The 15,000-nt window shown below is 43.7% G+C and overlaps 1 protein-coding gene across 3 annotated transcripts in view; it reads right to left on the reverse strand.

The window, feature by feature from the left end:
* The window catches only part of emid1 (EMI domain containing 1), a 55,668-nt gene extending 47,624 nt beyond the window's left edge, over positions 1-8,044 (reverse strand). For all 3 annotated transcript variants that reach the window (XR_006924702.1, XM_046841708.1, XM_046841709.1), the window contains exon 1: positions 7,503-8,044. Coding sequence is in view for 2 of the 3 variants with exons in the window: in XM_046841708.1 (XP_046697664.1) it covers positions 7,503-7,687 (185 nt within the window). In the remaining variant the exon portion in view is untranslated. The remainder of the gene's footprint in view (positions 1-7,502) is intronic.
* Positions 8,045-15,000: the final 6,956 nt, after the last annotated feature.

Genomic DNA, 15,000 nt, shown 5'->3' on the forward strand with positions numbered 1-15,000 from the left:
TATAATTAAATAATATTTTTATTATTTTATTGTTACATTTTTTTTTATTTTCAATAGAATTTAAGTACAATTCAAAACAAATCTTTAAAATATATAATTATTAGAAATGGTTTTTTTTTTACATAAATATTAACAATGCACAGTTTATTATATTAACTCTCATTTTAATAAAAATTCATGTTCATACAATGAATAAATTATTAAAGTTAAAATCTGAAATATTATTTATATTAAACCACAATGTTCATATTTATTATCATATTTATCGTTTATATTACAGTTTTGAAAATGTGATCTTATTGATGACATGGCAGGTCTGTACATTAAGTCCAGGATAAACGATGTACTCTGAATCATCTGTGTGTCACGTCGTATTTCACCACAGAAAAAACCCATTGCTTCATTCTTCAGTCCGTATTTTTTATACCTGGTTTAAAAAAAAAGCCTAATCTGGCAACCACAGATCACAGGTTTGAACTTATTCTATGGACCTCAAAAACGCTCTGTGTGTGTGTAGCTGTGCTACGGGGACCTGTGTGTACGGATGTGTGTAATACGTGAAGGATGGTTCCAGGGGCGCCGGTCTCCTTGGTAACCATTGCCATGCCTGTACGCTAACAGATCCCACATGTAGGAGGGAGAACAAGAACGAACCCTGCATCCTGCTACACCGGCCTCAAGCATTCCAGTAATTTCCCCAAACTTTAAACAGAAACACGGCCAGAACCACACACACACACACACACACACACACACACACACACACACACACACACACACACACACACAGAGTACATGCCAGAATGTATAATGAGCCTACATGTAAACAAACAAAAGTTTTTGCCCCCTTACACACTTCCCACAGCTGAGAGCTCACACACTTTCCAGACCACAGAGCCACAGGAGCAGCTGGTCTCCTCAGTGAGAGTCGTGCAGCACACACCTAAAAAATATTCAGGCACACAATATGCTTCATCTTCTCACAGTATGACAAGATCTCTCAGAGATCCTACTGAACCCTCAGAGTTCCAACTGGACCGGCAGAGCTCCCACCAGAGTTCCTGCTGAACCCTCAGAGTTCCTACTTAAAGATCCTACTGAACCCTCAGAGTTCTTACTGGAGTTCTTAATGAACCCTCAACTACACACTGTACTGTATTATATCCACTCCACTCAAATCTGTACTGTATTATATCCACTCCACTCAAATCTGTACTGTATTATATCCACTCCACTCAAATCTGTACTGTATTATATCCACTCCACTCAAATCTGTACTCTACCCTTCACTATACTCTTATGTCCACACTATAAGGACCTCTAAAAGGAGCGCAAAACAAACAAATCATCTCATGACCAAGTTCCCACACTCACTGCCCTGCCCCGCCTCGACCCTGCCCCGCCTCGACCCTGCCCCAGAACGCGACCCCAGCGTGGGCTCAGGATCTCGCAACGCTTTTTCCCCTTTTTTCCTTCTCTTGATTTTCATTGTTTGCTCATTTTTTTATTACTCCACAAAAACGTGTACAATGCTGTAATTAGCTGCACTCAGACCATCAGCGCATGTGTGTGTGTGTGTGTGTGTGTGTGTGTGTGTGTGTGTGACTGAACGTTTCTGACACATACATTCATGTTCAGCTCTCAGCTCTGAGAACATTACACTCAACGTAAAAGCGTTAAACATGATGCAACACCTCACGCAGAGCCGAGCCGAGAGTGTTGACAAATCCTGTGGCTTCACACACACACACACACACACACACACACACACACACACACACACGCGTTAAACGAATGTATCTATACACTATACAGTCACATGCAAAACTGACTGAAAAAAACAAATATGCATTTAATAAAAAATAATTTTACATCACTGATGAAAAAAACTAACAGGAATAAAACAAAAACACTCATAGGATACTCCAGTGCCTTTTTCTGAACTTCTTCTGGCTGCTCCCATTAGGTGGATCATCCGTCTTCATACCCCCCTGTCCTCTACATCTGCCTCTTTTACAACAACTACCTGCATGTCTTCCCTCACCACATCCATAAACCTCCTCCTTGGTCTTCCTCTTTTCCTCCTTCCTGGTGTCTCCATCCTCAGCATTCTCCTACTGATATACCCCATGTCCCTCCTCTGCACATGTCCAAACCATCTCAATCACACCTCCCTCACCTTGTCTCCAAAACGTCCTACATGCGCTGTCCCTCTAATAAACTCTTTTCTAATCCTGTCTATCATTGTCACTCCTAATGAACATTTCAGCTGGTCTCTGTCTGACCTCGTCCTTCAACCTGTCCATCAACACTGCAAACAGAAAAGGGCTCAGAGCTGATCCTTGATGCAGTTCCACCTCCACCTTGAACCAGTCTGTCGTTCCTACTGCACACTTCACTGCTGTCACGCTGTCCTCATACATGTCCTGCACCACCCTCACATACTTCCTAATACAATACCACAACTCCTCTCTCCACCCTGTCCTACACTTTCTCTAAATCCACAAACACACAATGCAGCTCCTTCTAACCTTCTCTATACTTCTCCATCAACATTTTCAAAGCAAATAATGCATCTGTGGTGCTCTTCCTCGGCATGAAACCATACTGCTGCTCACAGATGGTCACCTCTTCTCTCAGCCTGGCTTCCACTACTCTTTCCCATAACTTCATGAAGTGACTGATCAACTTTATTCCCCTGTAGTTACTGCAGGTCTGCACATCTCCCTTATTCTTAAAGATCAGTACCAGCACACTCCTTCTCCATTCCTCAGGCATCCTCCCCCCTTCCAGAATCTTGTTAAACAATCTTGTTATAAACTCCACTGCATCTCTCCTAAACATCTCCATGCTTCTACCGGTATGTCATCTGGTCCAACCACTCCTATCCACTTCTTGCGTCACACTCTCCACACTAGTCAACACATTTCCATCTCCATCCTTTACTGCTCTAACTTGCACCACATCCCTCCCAGCTCGGTTCCTCTGCCTGGACAATCAGAACAAATCCTTTTCTCCTTCTCTAGTGTTCAACCTCTCCTACAGCTCCTCATATGCCTTTTCCTTGGCTTTCACCACATCCCTCTTTACCTGCTGCTGCATCTCCTTGTACTCCTGCCTACTTTTCTCATCACTCTGTCAATCCCAATTCTGTTTCTCCAACCTCTTTCTCCTTCTGCTCTCCTGCACTTCCTCATTCCACCACCACGTCTCTTTGTCTTCCTTTCTATTTCCAGATGTTACACCATCTAGCTGCCTCCCTCATCACTTCTGCAGTAGTTCCACAATCATCCAGCACCTCTTCACCACCACCGAGCTCCTGTCTTACCCCTTCCCTGAATCTCACACTACAGTCTTCCTCCTTCAGTTTCCACCATCTTATTCATGATGTTCACCTTCTACCACTTCATCTAACTCACTCCAGAATCTTTCCTTCTCCTCCATCTCACAGCCGACTTGTGGAGCATAAACACTAATGACATTTATCATCATCCCTTCAGCTTCACGTTCATCACCCTATCAGAAACTCTCTTCACCTCCACTACACTCTTACTGTACTCTTCCTTCAGAATCACCCCTACACCATTTCTCTTTCCATCCACACCATGATAGAACAGTTTAAACACCTCCAATGTTCCTGGTCTTACTCCCTTTCCACTTGGTCTCCTGAACACACAACATCTCTACCTTTCTCCTGTCCATCATATCAGCTACCTCTCTCCCTTTACCCGTCATAGTACCAACATTTAAAGTACCAACCCGAACCTCCACTTCTCCTCCAGTTCTCCTTTCCCTGCCGTCTCTGTAGACGTCTTCCTCCTCTCCTTCTCCTCCTTCAGCCAACAGCAGCACAATTTCCACCCGTACCCTGTTGTTAACGATACCTGTGGTGGTTGTTGGTAATCCAGGCCTCGACAGATCTGCTATGAAATTCTGATTCCTGATCCACATATTAGATTTGGTACATGTTTTACGCTGGATGTCCTTCATAACACAACCCTCAACATTTCTGCCAGCTTGAGACCGACACTAAGAGTCACCTGACCTGTGCAACACTAATGACTGGGTCTCTCCATTTTCTGAACCGATGACACAAAGTCAGAGACACACATATGGGTAAGACGTCTTTGGTTGCAGGAGCCTGAAATTTTCTCTTCACTTGAACTTGGAGACCCAAATCCTAAAGGACATGCCAATCTTCTGCTCAGGTGCCCACAACATCTAAAACCACACAATGATCTGAGACCTTCATGCCGTTTTTATATTGTATGAACACTGATGCACTGAGGCTACAGTCCAATTCTGAAGAGGACACACACACACACACACACACACAAATATGCAATAAACCATCCTTCAGTATGAATGAACAGATCCAAGCAGAAAAAATGCTGAAAGCAGCACCAAATTCAGAATGTGTGTGTGTGTGTGTGTGTGTGTGTGTGTGTGTGTAGACACCAAGGCAAAAATCTAACTCAGAGTGGGAGGGAAGGAGGGAGATAGAGAGACTAAGATAGAAAGAGAAAGAGAGCAGCAGACTGATAGATATGGCCAAAGACCAAAAAAAGAAAGAGTGGGAGGAGAAGAAAAAAAAAAAAGAAGGCAAGAAAGCCGAGATTAGAGACGTAATAGGGAAAACAAAACGATAAAAGCAGCACTCAAAGAAAGAAAGAAAGAAAGAAAGAAAGAAAGAAAAGGCGGCGGGAAAGAGAGACAGGAAGTCATTCAATCATCCTGTTACTTTCGTGGCCGTCCCACGGGTTCAGTAAAAAAAGGGAATAGAACCCAATTAGGTCCAGGCTTAGGGTCCCGGGGCGACGTCCTGCTCCAAGGGACAACAAAGATTAATGAAGTGGTGAAAGAAAGTGTCACGGGAGAGAATTACGAGGCGGAGGAGTGTGGAGAAAAAGGAGGAGAAGAAGGAGGAGGATCCTTAACATGTCCACAAGGTCATAGCACTAATAGAGTGCACGGGGTGGGGGAGGAGTGCAGACGTGAGCCGTCTCAGTAAGCTGTCTGGGTTTGAGAATGGAGAAGAGGAAAAAGAGATGCTGTGTGATGCTGAAGAATGTTCCTTGCTCTGGATCAACAGACGCCTGGGGGGGTCTATCCATAATTGCAGATGCACAGATGCAGGAAAGCAGACACCTCGTCCCCGCGGCGTGGCGTGTAGGTGTCTCCCCAGTCCTGGGTTACATTCCTGAGCTCAATACGTCTCTCCTGATACCTAGAACTGAAGTTTTGCTGCTCCAATGTCAGCATCCAGAACTTCACTGGACATGGTGGCTCCATTGGGAGTCCTTAGAAACACCAAGATCTTTAACTCTAAATAACCCTTAAGTTTGTGGACACCTGAGCATTTAGTTTCTCAAATAGCCATTATTAGAACCTTCACTCTTCTGGGTGTTAGTTAGTTAGTTCCTCCATGGGGGTGTAAGTCAAATCAGGAACTAGAGAGGGTGAGGTTCCTCCAACCCATGGAAAGCAGATCTTCATGGAGCTGGGTTTGTGCTTGGCTTTGTGTTAAAAGAAGATGAAATAAATGGTGTTTCTGTCGTCATGGTGGCCGGAGATCATCTCATCTCGGTCTTACACACAGCTCCGAGATTGTGAACATCTACGCTTCAGAACCCCAAACCTTGGATGAAAAGGACCCATCTGTCTGATGCTCTCAAAACTCCCAGAATGCACTGCTCTCATTAGTAGAGAGTAAAATTCCAGAGGTGCTCCAGCTGTGTGTGTTTGCTAAACACCGTGTGTCCGAGTGACAGGAGGAGATAAACTCACAGCGAGAGGAGACCACAGGCACTCGTCCACACCTGCACACACACACACACACACACACACACACTCACTCTCTCTCTCTCTCTCTCTCTCTTTCTGGGTAAATATTTGTATGTATGACGGAGGTCTGATTTTGGCCACACGCTAGTTTTTTACACGAGATCACAGACTGGAAATGAGTCGTTTAGCATACAATCTGCCAACTTCCTTTCAAAGCCACACACACACACACACACACACACACACACACACACACACACACACCACGTCTTTAACGAGACACATCACGTCTGTAACGTGAATCTTATACTCTGCATGATGACACACTGACCGAGCACATGTGTGCGTGTTTGTGTGCATGTGTGGTCTGTGTATGGATCAGGATGAGAGCTTGAGAGCTCAGGATTATAATGAGAGCTTTAGAAATCAAGATCAGGATGAGGGCTTCAGAGTTCAGAATCAGGTAGGGTTTTAAAGATCAAGATCAGGAGGTTAAGATCAGGTAGATCTTCAGAGTTTAGGATTAGAACAAGAGTTTTAGTGATCAGGGTGAAAGCGTCAGAAATCAGGATCAGGATGTATAAAGTGGAGGCTGATCTCAGACCAGCATCTTTCCAGCCTGCTCTGGGGAAGAAATGTCATGTCGTCTAACCTTCTCTAAATCCTGTAGAGTGTGAGAGATGCTGCTGGGACCCACCACACACACACACACACACACACCACCACCACCACCACACACACACACACACACACACACACACACACACACACACACACACACACGTGAAGGGACAAAAGGAGGAGAAATAATTTGGATGGTTTGAGATTGTGGCCTTTTTAAGAAAGATCAAACCTGAACCTGTGTGAGATCCTTCAAAGTGAGGAGATGAACCCCAGACCTGCTGCAGTGCATTAAGACAGGCAGCAGGAGACACAGGAGGAGGTGTGAATGTGATAAACTGAACATCAGACTCACAACACAAGATGGAGAGATGGGAAAGGAAGGACTGAGACTCCTCACTGAGAAACCCTGAATACACTGCTGATGTATCGCTCCAGAAACATGGTGAGGTTTCGTGATACTGTGCTTCGTGTCGTATTGTATCACTCCACCACTGAAACACCTTTAACACGGCTACGTGCAGAGCAACTTTACTCATCACACTGATCATCTACATCCACTTCAGCGTGGGCTTCAAAAACAAAGAAAGGATGAAAGAAAGATATAAATATAAGCATGAAAGGATGAAAGATTTAAACCCAGGTTCCATTGAAAGCAGGTCAGAAGAGCCACGTTACCATGGAGATCACACCAGGGTTCCACTTCAACACCCTAGAAGACCAGGTTCCTCAGATGTTCTCCTGCTGAGCGCTGAGTGATTACACTTCATTACTGTTCTGTTCTGAAGAGCCCATAGGGGTTTACTCTGAGACTCACTGAAGTGGAACATCTCACACTTTTACTTCCTTCTTGCTCGTTTTCTTTACACCAGGCAGTGATTTAGATCCTGGAAGAACTTGTTATACACCTGGAACCTTCCACTGTTCTCTCATCTGAACCTATAAAACAAGCTTTCAGCCCTGGTGCTCTGATCTGTTCAGGTTTATTCCCTGCACTGGGTCACGTGTGTGATCAGGACCACCAGCATGGAGGAGCTGGAGAAAGAGGTGGAGGTGCGAAAACTTTTGCACTTGAGTTAGAAAAAGAAAAGAAGTACCTTCTGCTCGGGTCTTTGTTGGGTGAGGTTCCGGTTCGGTAGCTGTACACTCCCGGTCCCCAGGTCCCCGTGACCCCACACACCAAACACACCAGCAGCTGCAGCAGCACGAGCAGGAACCGGCGCGAGCTCCAGGAACCGCACAGGCGGAGCGCAGACACCGAGCTTACGGGACACGCGCCCATCACCGCGACGTCCAACAAACACACACACACACACACACACACACACAGAGCGAAGCTGAGCTCGTGCTGATGTTGCCCGCAGGCAGGTCAGAAAGAAAACCGAATCTTCAAAAAAAAAAAAAGTAGAAAATGTTCAGAAGTCGGGAGTCGCGCGCGCGCACAAAATAGGGAACAACAATGAAACAAAAAATGATATAAAACGCGACTTTGTTTCCGAAATTCAGCAGGAAGGAACCGCACACGTGTGAAGAGCAGAGAAGAGAAGAGAAGTTCCTCCTCACATCTTCAGCACTTTTGACACGAGCACGCCGACAGAGCTGCTTTATAGCGTCCCCGCGGTGTGTGTGTGTGTGTGTGTGTGTGTGCGTGGGGGCGTGTTTTTAGAGCGTGTTGAGGACCAATTGTCCCCGCGAGGACTGAAATATCTGGCGGCAGGAGGATCATTGTGATGGTGGTCCTCACCGAGAAGATTAAAAAAAAAGTTTTTTTTATTGGATTATTATAATACATTCTTTTATTGGAAAATAAACAACTTTCTTTTTGTTACCAGGAATGAGCTTGGACTTAGATGGAAGGTCCTCATAAACGTAGTAATGTGTGTGCGTGTGTGTGTGTGTGTGTGTGTGTGTGTGTGTGAGAGCATGCGATTCTTCAGCCAACCCCATTCCTTCACACAGCTTCCTCTCTAATCACTCACACTCTCCCCACACACACACACACACACACACACACACACACACACACACACACACACACACACACACTGGCTGAGTCCCCAGACTGCACAACTCCCCCACTAACACAATGTCAAATCGCAACACCACCCCCCACCACACACACACACACACAACCTGCTGTCACGGCAGTGTTCCAGAAACTACACGCGACTGCAGTAAACATGTTACTAATATAGTAATTAGTGCTAATTATCGTAGCTACAGCGCCACCAAGAGGCATTTAAAACTCTTTGGGTATGCACGTTTATTATATAAATCTTAACGCTTTGTGTTTGTAACAGGGGTCTTTTTCTGTTGGATCCCCCGTTGGGAAAACTGTTACCAACTGAAGAACGTCACACGTTTATCCAGATGTGTACACATCAGAGCACGAGCACGAATTCAACCCTTTTCGATCTCTTCGCTGAATAAACGTCATCTCACGGCATAAACCCTTAAATGTATTCTTCTGCCCAAACATCTGAGACGCTTCTCTAGAAACAACGGCGGAGATGAAGAAACCAAACAGGATGGAGGATCCCGAAGCGCTGTGGAAAACATCGTAACACAACCAAAACAAACGTTTTAAATCGTTTTATTCTTTTACAGCTTCACCTGTTCACAGAGACGTGACGGATGCCACGTTTCTCTCCACGGTTACGAACTTGAGCTTTTATTGGTAGACCTGACAAGTCAAAAAAACATTCTGCGTTCTCAAAGGTCTGGAAAAATGCAATCTGCTCATCCATGCTAAACATCTAAATAATAGAGATTCTACTCCTTAAGAGGAACAATCACAGGTTAATGGCTTTATAACCGGTGAAGAAAGGAAGGAATGAATGGAACCCTGTAAAGCACACCTGAGTCAATGAAGCTCAAAGATCAGGTGTTGAAACAGGTCATAAAACTTGAACAATTCTGGGAGGATAGTGAGGAAGCAGCCATCATCATGGAGATAACTTTGTGCACAGGAGCATTGTCCTGCTGGAACAGGTTTGGGTCTCCTAGTTCAAGTGAAGGATTGCTTATCCAAAGACGTCGGATACAATTTTGTGTCTACAACTTTGTGGAAGAACCACGTGTGAAAAGGTCGGTGTTTTTTTACCCTTTTGTGTAACCACAGTAACTGTTTAATACTCGTTAATAATTAGTTTGTGGGTATAAATGAGACACATCAGGTGAGTGTTTATATTTTCATAGAAACACTCATAACTAGAAGTGCGTAACTAAAACGTACCATGAATTTGTGTCTTCAGCTTCAGTCTTCAGCAACAACGGTCTGATCTTTTCTCTTACAACACTCCGTACCTCTGATGTTCTTTTTCGAGCATGGAGGTGGATCTGTACCAGGTCCACATCTGGACTGAAACATATTTCAATGTATCACTAAAGTGGTTGAATTGTATGGCTGCGGCAGGTGGCTGTGACGAGGTGGTATCAAAAAGTTTGCAGACCAATGGTGTTACTGGTGCTATTCTAACCACATGTGCTGCCAAGTCTGCGATTTCATCCCGGACAGCAACTTCTAGAATTCTATGAAACTTGAAATTCTGTGTGAAACAAGGACGTTTGATGTGACATATGTTCAGGAAGGACCTTCAACAAACTCCACCCTTCACAACTTCAGCCTCTTCCCCAAGATGAAGATCCAACTTAAAGGTCCACCTTTACACACCACTGTGGAGATAAAGCTCGAATTGCAGAAGGTGATTGACACGCTTAGAAAAGAAGACTTTCGGGACACATTCCAGAAAATCACTGGGAACTATTTTAAAGGTGATAATGTGGAAATGTAGATAAATAAAGTAAATTTTTTGGTAACCAGGCCAAATCTTTGGAACGTTTTGATACCAACTCATACACTCAATTCTAAACGTACAGAGAAGATTAGCATGGCACATAAAGCCGCCACTCCTGGGCCCCTGATCGAGGCCCCTGACTGCTCGGTCGTCTAAATGAAATAAAATGTAAGTCACTCTGGATAAGGGCATCTGACAAATACCATAAATGTTGAAGAATACACTTTCACTCTGGCCTCCTTGAAATCCCAGTAAAAAGACAGAAGTGTCTCTCTTGTGCCCAGTGAATAAAGTGTCCTGAAGGGTTTCTGAGTAAACACTCTGGAAAACCACATTGCTGTGGTCCAACTCCAAGTTAAACACCTGCCCCCGCAGGCAGCCGAACCCACTGCAGCTCCGTCTGCACTTCAGTTCTCTCTCCCTCTCTCTCTCTCTCTCTCTCTCTCTCTCTTTTTCTCGCTGGAGCTACGAATAAAACTTTAGTACCTCGTCTGGTGAGAAGACCAGCCAGATATCAGATATCAGCGCCGAGGCTTTAAACATACAGACGCAGATGTAAAGAGAAGTTTTTGCGATGTACGGCTGGGTTTATCCTTCACACGTCACGAGTAAAGTTTCTGCTTCACAATAGAATCCAAACACACGACTTGTCCTGAGTGTTTTCTCGCAGTGTTCCTTAACCCAATGAAAGCAGACAATGAAAGTTGACCTAAAACGAGCCAATGTCACTTTCTTTCTCGCTCAGTGACTCTACATTCCCTCCCTTCCTCCCAGTCCCCTTCCCCAAGGCTCCAGAACGCCGAGCGTATCACGTATAATTCGCCTTCCTACATTCTCCCCCAAGTTCCAATACCTTGAGGGTATTAAGAATTCAGACAAGCTTCTAATCCCCCCCCCCGTGTGTCTTCAAGCGACTCGGTCCGTGCGGTGAAATGAATAGAACCATTGACTCTGCATGTAACCGAGTCGACCGCAAACTCTCATGGCCAGGTAATAAAGGTGCAAGCGATCCTCGCACCTCAGCCCAGCGCAGACGATCACTTGGAGCCAGATGTTCTCAATCCGACCAGACGGAAAGTGTTTTAAGGAGCAGACGATGACGATGAGGAGGAGGAGGAAGAGCACCAGAGCGTTTTAAGAGTTCTAAAGTGCGAAATCGGTGCTGAGCTCTGACCACAACGCTTTAGGGTCCATGTAAAATCCCTTTCTAACAATGATCAAGCAGAAGAAAAGAAAGAGAGCTGAGAGTCTTTTAACTCTCGTTCCATTTCACCCCTTGTGGCCTGTTTCCCTCTGCTCTTGTGCCATTTGGTAAGAAAACAATCCCTGGCTTTTCCTCTTGACTTACAGCGAGTGTTCCGTTATAACCCTCATAAGCTGCTTGTGTACACTCACATATTTGGCCCTGGTGACCCATTCGGGGGCAGATATTCTGCAGGGGTGGGGGAGGAGGGGTGGAAGGGTGGGTTTGGAGGTCACTAGGGCACTTGTTAGGCACTTGCTGGCACGTATCCTCTCAGAATTGTTGTGGTGGGATTAGAGGAACAGAGAGAGAGCTTGTGCTGAAATAAAAGCGCCCCCTCGTCGCTCGGACATGCGCCCATCTGAGCGCCGTGCTGAGTAAGATATACAGTAGCAGCGTGGAGCTAAGCTTTGCTTTCTAACGAGGATTCTGGACGCCATGGGTCGCTCGATTACCTCATTATTTTCTCAATGGCTCCAGCTAAAGGTGCAGAATGACTACTAAGAGGCTAAAAAGTCTGTTGGGTCTGTCTCGCTGGTCCACAAAAACCTTGTAGTTGTTGATATGGTGAGATGTTCTGTAAAGGAGTCTCTAGTTCCTTTGAAACAGTCTGAGGTGAAGGTGTAACCTGTCTCGGTCATCAGGACAGATTCTCAGTAATCATGATTGCTGAAGTGGGAGAGGAACCTATCTGGTAACTCCAGGACCATCACAGCACTGCGCTGTTGATTGATTTCCTACAGCAGCACCACACACAGTGATTCATTCCAAACTCAGCAGGCAACTCAACATTTCTTTAACAATGTGGAAAAGAAACTCTGAGAAAGGAGCTCTGGGTAAGAGCACAAAAAAGCTGCAGAGGAGCTTAAACTCCAGAGTAAAAAGGCTACAGTCCTGCAGTCAGGAAATCTAGAAAGAAAGGAATTGTTTTCTCTTTCATCGCTCTGTTCTGTTCTATTCTGCTTTGTACTGTTCGGTCAGTAATTGATCCTGATGCAAATATTATTTCTACAGACTCCTGAGCTCCCGAGCTCCTGTAGTCAGGAAATATATATCAAGCTCTTATATGGACGTCCTCATGCGGATTCCTCGTGCGACCCGCGGGTTAAGTTTGAGCAGGACAAAGTGTACGTCGAATTCAAGTACTAACATATGGCCTTCAGACATAAATTACAAAACTCTCTCCGATTTTAAGTTGAACAGCGGGTTCTTAATGGCTGCAGGTTCCATTGCATGCATACACACGAACCCTTACACACACACACACACACACACACACACACACGATATGGCCCTGGCCTGTTTTACGGCTGACTGATGTTTCCTTTCTTTTTTGCAGGAAATGTGTGGATAGAGAATCCTCCCTTTAGGGACCAAGGGAGGGAGTGGGGGATATATTTACTGTATATATATATATATATATATATATATATATATATATATATATATATATATATATATACGTATATATATATATATATATATAAAAAAGAGAGAGAGAGAAAGAAAGAGAGAGAGAGAGAGAGAGAGAGAGAGAGAGAGAGAGAGAGAGAGATGAAGAGAGAGAGGGTCGGTGAAACCCAATCTGCAGAAATAATGTTAGGATTATAATTAAAAGAACACAAAGACGCCCACCATCACCACCGTTCCTCAGACGCTCGTTCTCTTCGTGATCTCTGATGATTTGCTGAAATGTCATGTGGAATCAAGCACACAAAGGACTTAATAAAAGAGATAACAGAGACTTAATAAAAGAGATCTGTCTTCAGAGATTAAACAATAAGCGAGGCTGGAAAGGCCTGGGTTCTGGCCCAAATCCAGAACAAAAACCGAAGAAAGGAAAAGCGCTTATGTTTGGCGCCACCTCGTGGACAATTCCTGACATTGCATGTGGGCAAGTTTTAAAATCATATCACCATGAACATAAGAAAATACACAGTATAGCCAAAAGTTTGTAGTCATCTCTTGAGCGTAGTAATTGTTCTTTTAAAACGTCCTATTCCACATTCAGTCCCATTTTACTGTTATAAAAAGCTCCACTCTTAGAAGATGTTCCACTAGATTTATGTGGAGATTTGTGCTCATTCAGCAACAAGGGTGTTAGTAAAGTCAGGTACTACTGTTAGTACCAAACAGTCATTATTCTGTAATAAAAATCACTGCATGGGCTTATTAACACGTCCAGAAATCATTGTCGTGATCATCTACAAATGCAGGTTAAATTCTCTATTATTCAAAGGAGAGGGCATGTGTGAACATAATCCAGAAATGTCTCCATCCTCTCTGCACCAAAGCTCATTTAAAATGTACTGAGGCAAAATGAAAAACTGTTCTGTGGTCAGACAAATAGAAATTGTAATTTATTTCTGGAAGCCATGGACACTGTGTCGTCCGGAATAAAGAGGGTAGGGACTATCTGGCTTGTTATCAGCACTCAGTTGAAAAAGCAGCATTTCTGATGGTATGGAGTTACATTAGTGCCTGTGGAATCGGCAGCTTACACATTTAGAAAGGCAGTTCCTTTACTGAACACTACTATATACAGGTTTTAGAGCAACAAATGCTTTCATTCAGAAACGTATTTTTCAGGGAAGGCTTTGCATATTTGAGCAAGACAATGCTAACTGCATACTGCATCTATTACAAAAACATGAGTTTGCAGTAGAAGAGTCTGGTGCTGAATCGATCAGTTTTGGCGCATCATGAAACACAAAACACAACAAAGGAAACCCAGAACTGTTGAGCAGCTAAAATCCAGTGTCTGACACATATGGGACAAGATTCCTGTCCCAAAACTTTAGCAACTGTTCTTCTCAGTTCTCAGATGCAGATGGACAGAAGACGTTCTGCTACACAGTGAGAAACACGGCCTGTCCCTGTTTTTTATTTGAACTCTTTTTATTGATGCTATTTAATTAGAGAGAGATACAAAAATGAAAAATGCAATAGAGCAGCAATTGTTTCACTCTTCACCATTAACAGAGATTGTTTTTTTCAGATACAAAATACAGTTATGATTGTAACAACTTTTAATTTGAGACGTGTTCAAAATTTATCAAATTTAAAATTATACATAAAATGCCAGATATTCACAGTTCAAACATATGAGATCAGCCCACATTTTGTGTAATTGTGGTTGTATAAAAGCATAATAATAGTTTGATGATAACATAGAGTACAGTATAACATAAAGCATGTATGTGTAGTACTTCAATTATAATATGTAAAATATAATAATAATTAATGAATAATAAACTAATGAAATATAGAAAATGAATTGCAGAATACAGACAGTAACAATAAAATAAAAGCGTGTTTAGTGAATATCAGTGGTGGACAGTAATGACGTAAATGTAATTTGTTTCTGTAATTATAATGAGATGTTTTTTCGCGTATCTGTACTTTACTCTGGTGTTTCCTTTGTATTTATGAGGATAAAAACCTGTTCAGAACTCGGAGTGTGTGAACCCACAAGCCGGAGAAGTTCCCTCACTCATACACTCAGAAAGGAGGGAGGGGGTATCAGTGAGAAGATCTGAATCCAAATTAAAATGA

Source organism: Silurus meridionalis, chromosome 27, assembly GCF_014805685.1.
Source record: "Silurus meridionalis isolate SWU-2019-XX chromosome 27, ASM1480568v1, whole genome shotgun sequence".
In the NCBI taxonomy this organism is placed as follows: domain Eukaryota; kingdom Metazoa; phylum Chordata; class Actinopteri; order Siluriformes; family Siluridae; genus Silurus; species Silurus meridionalis.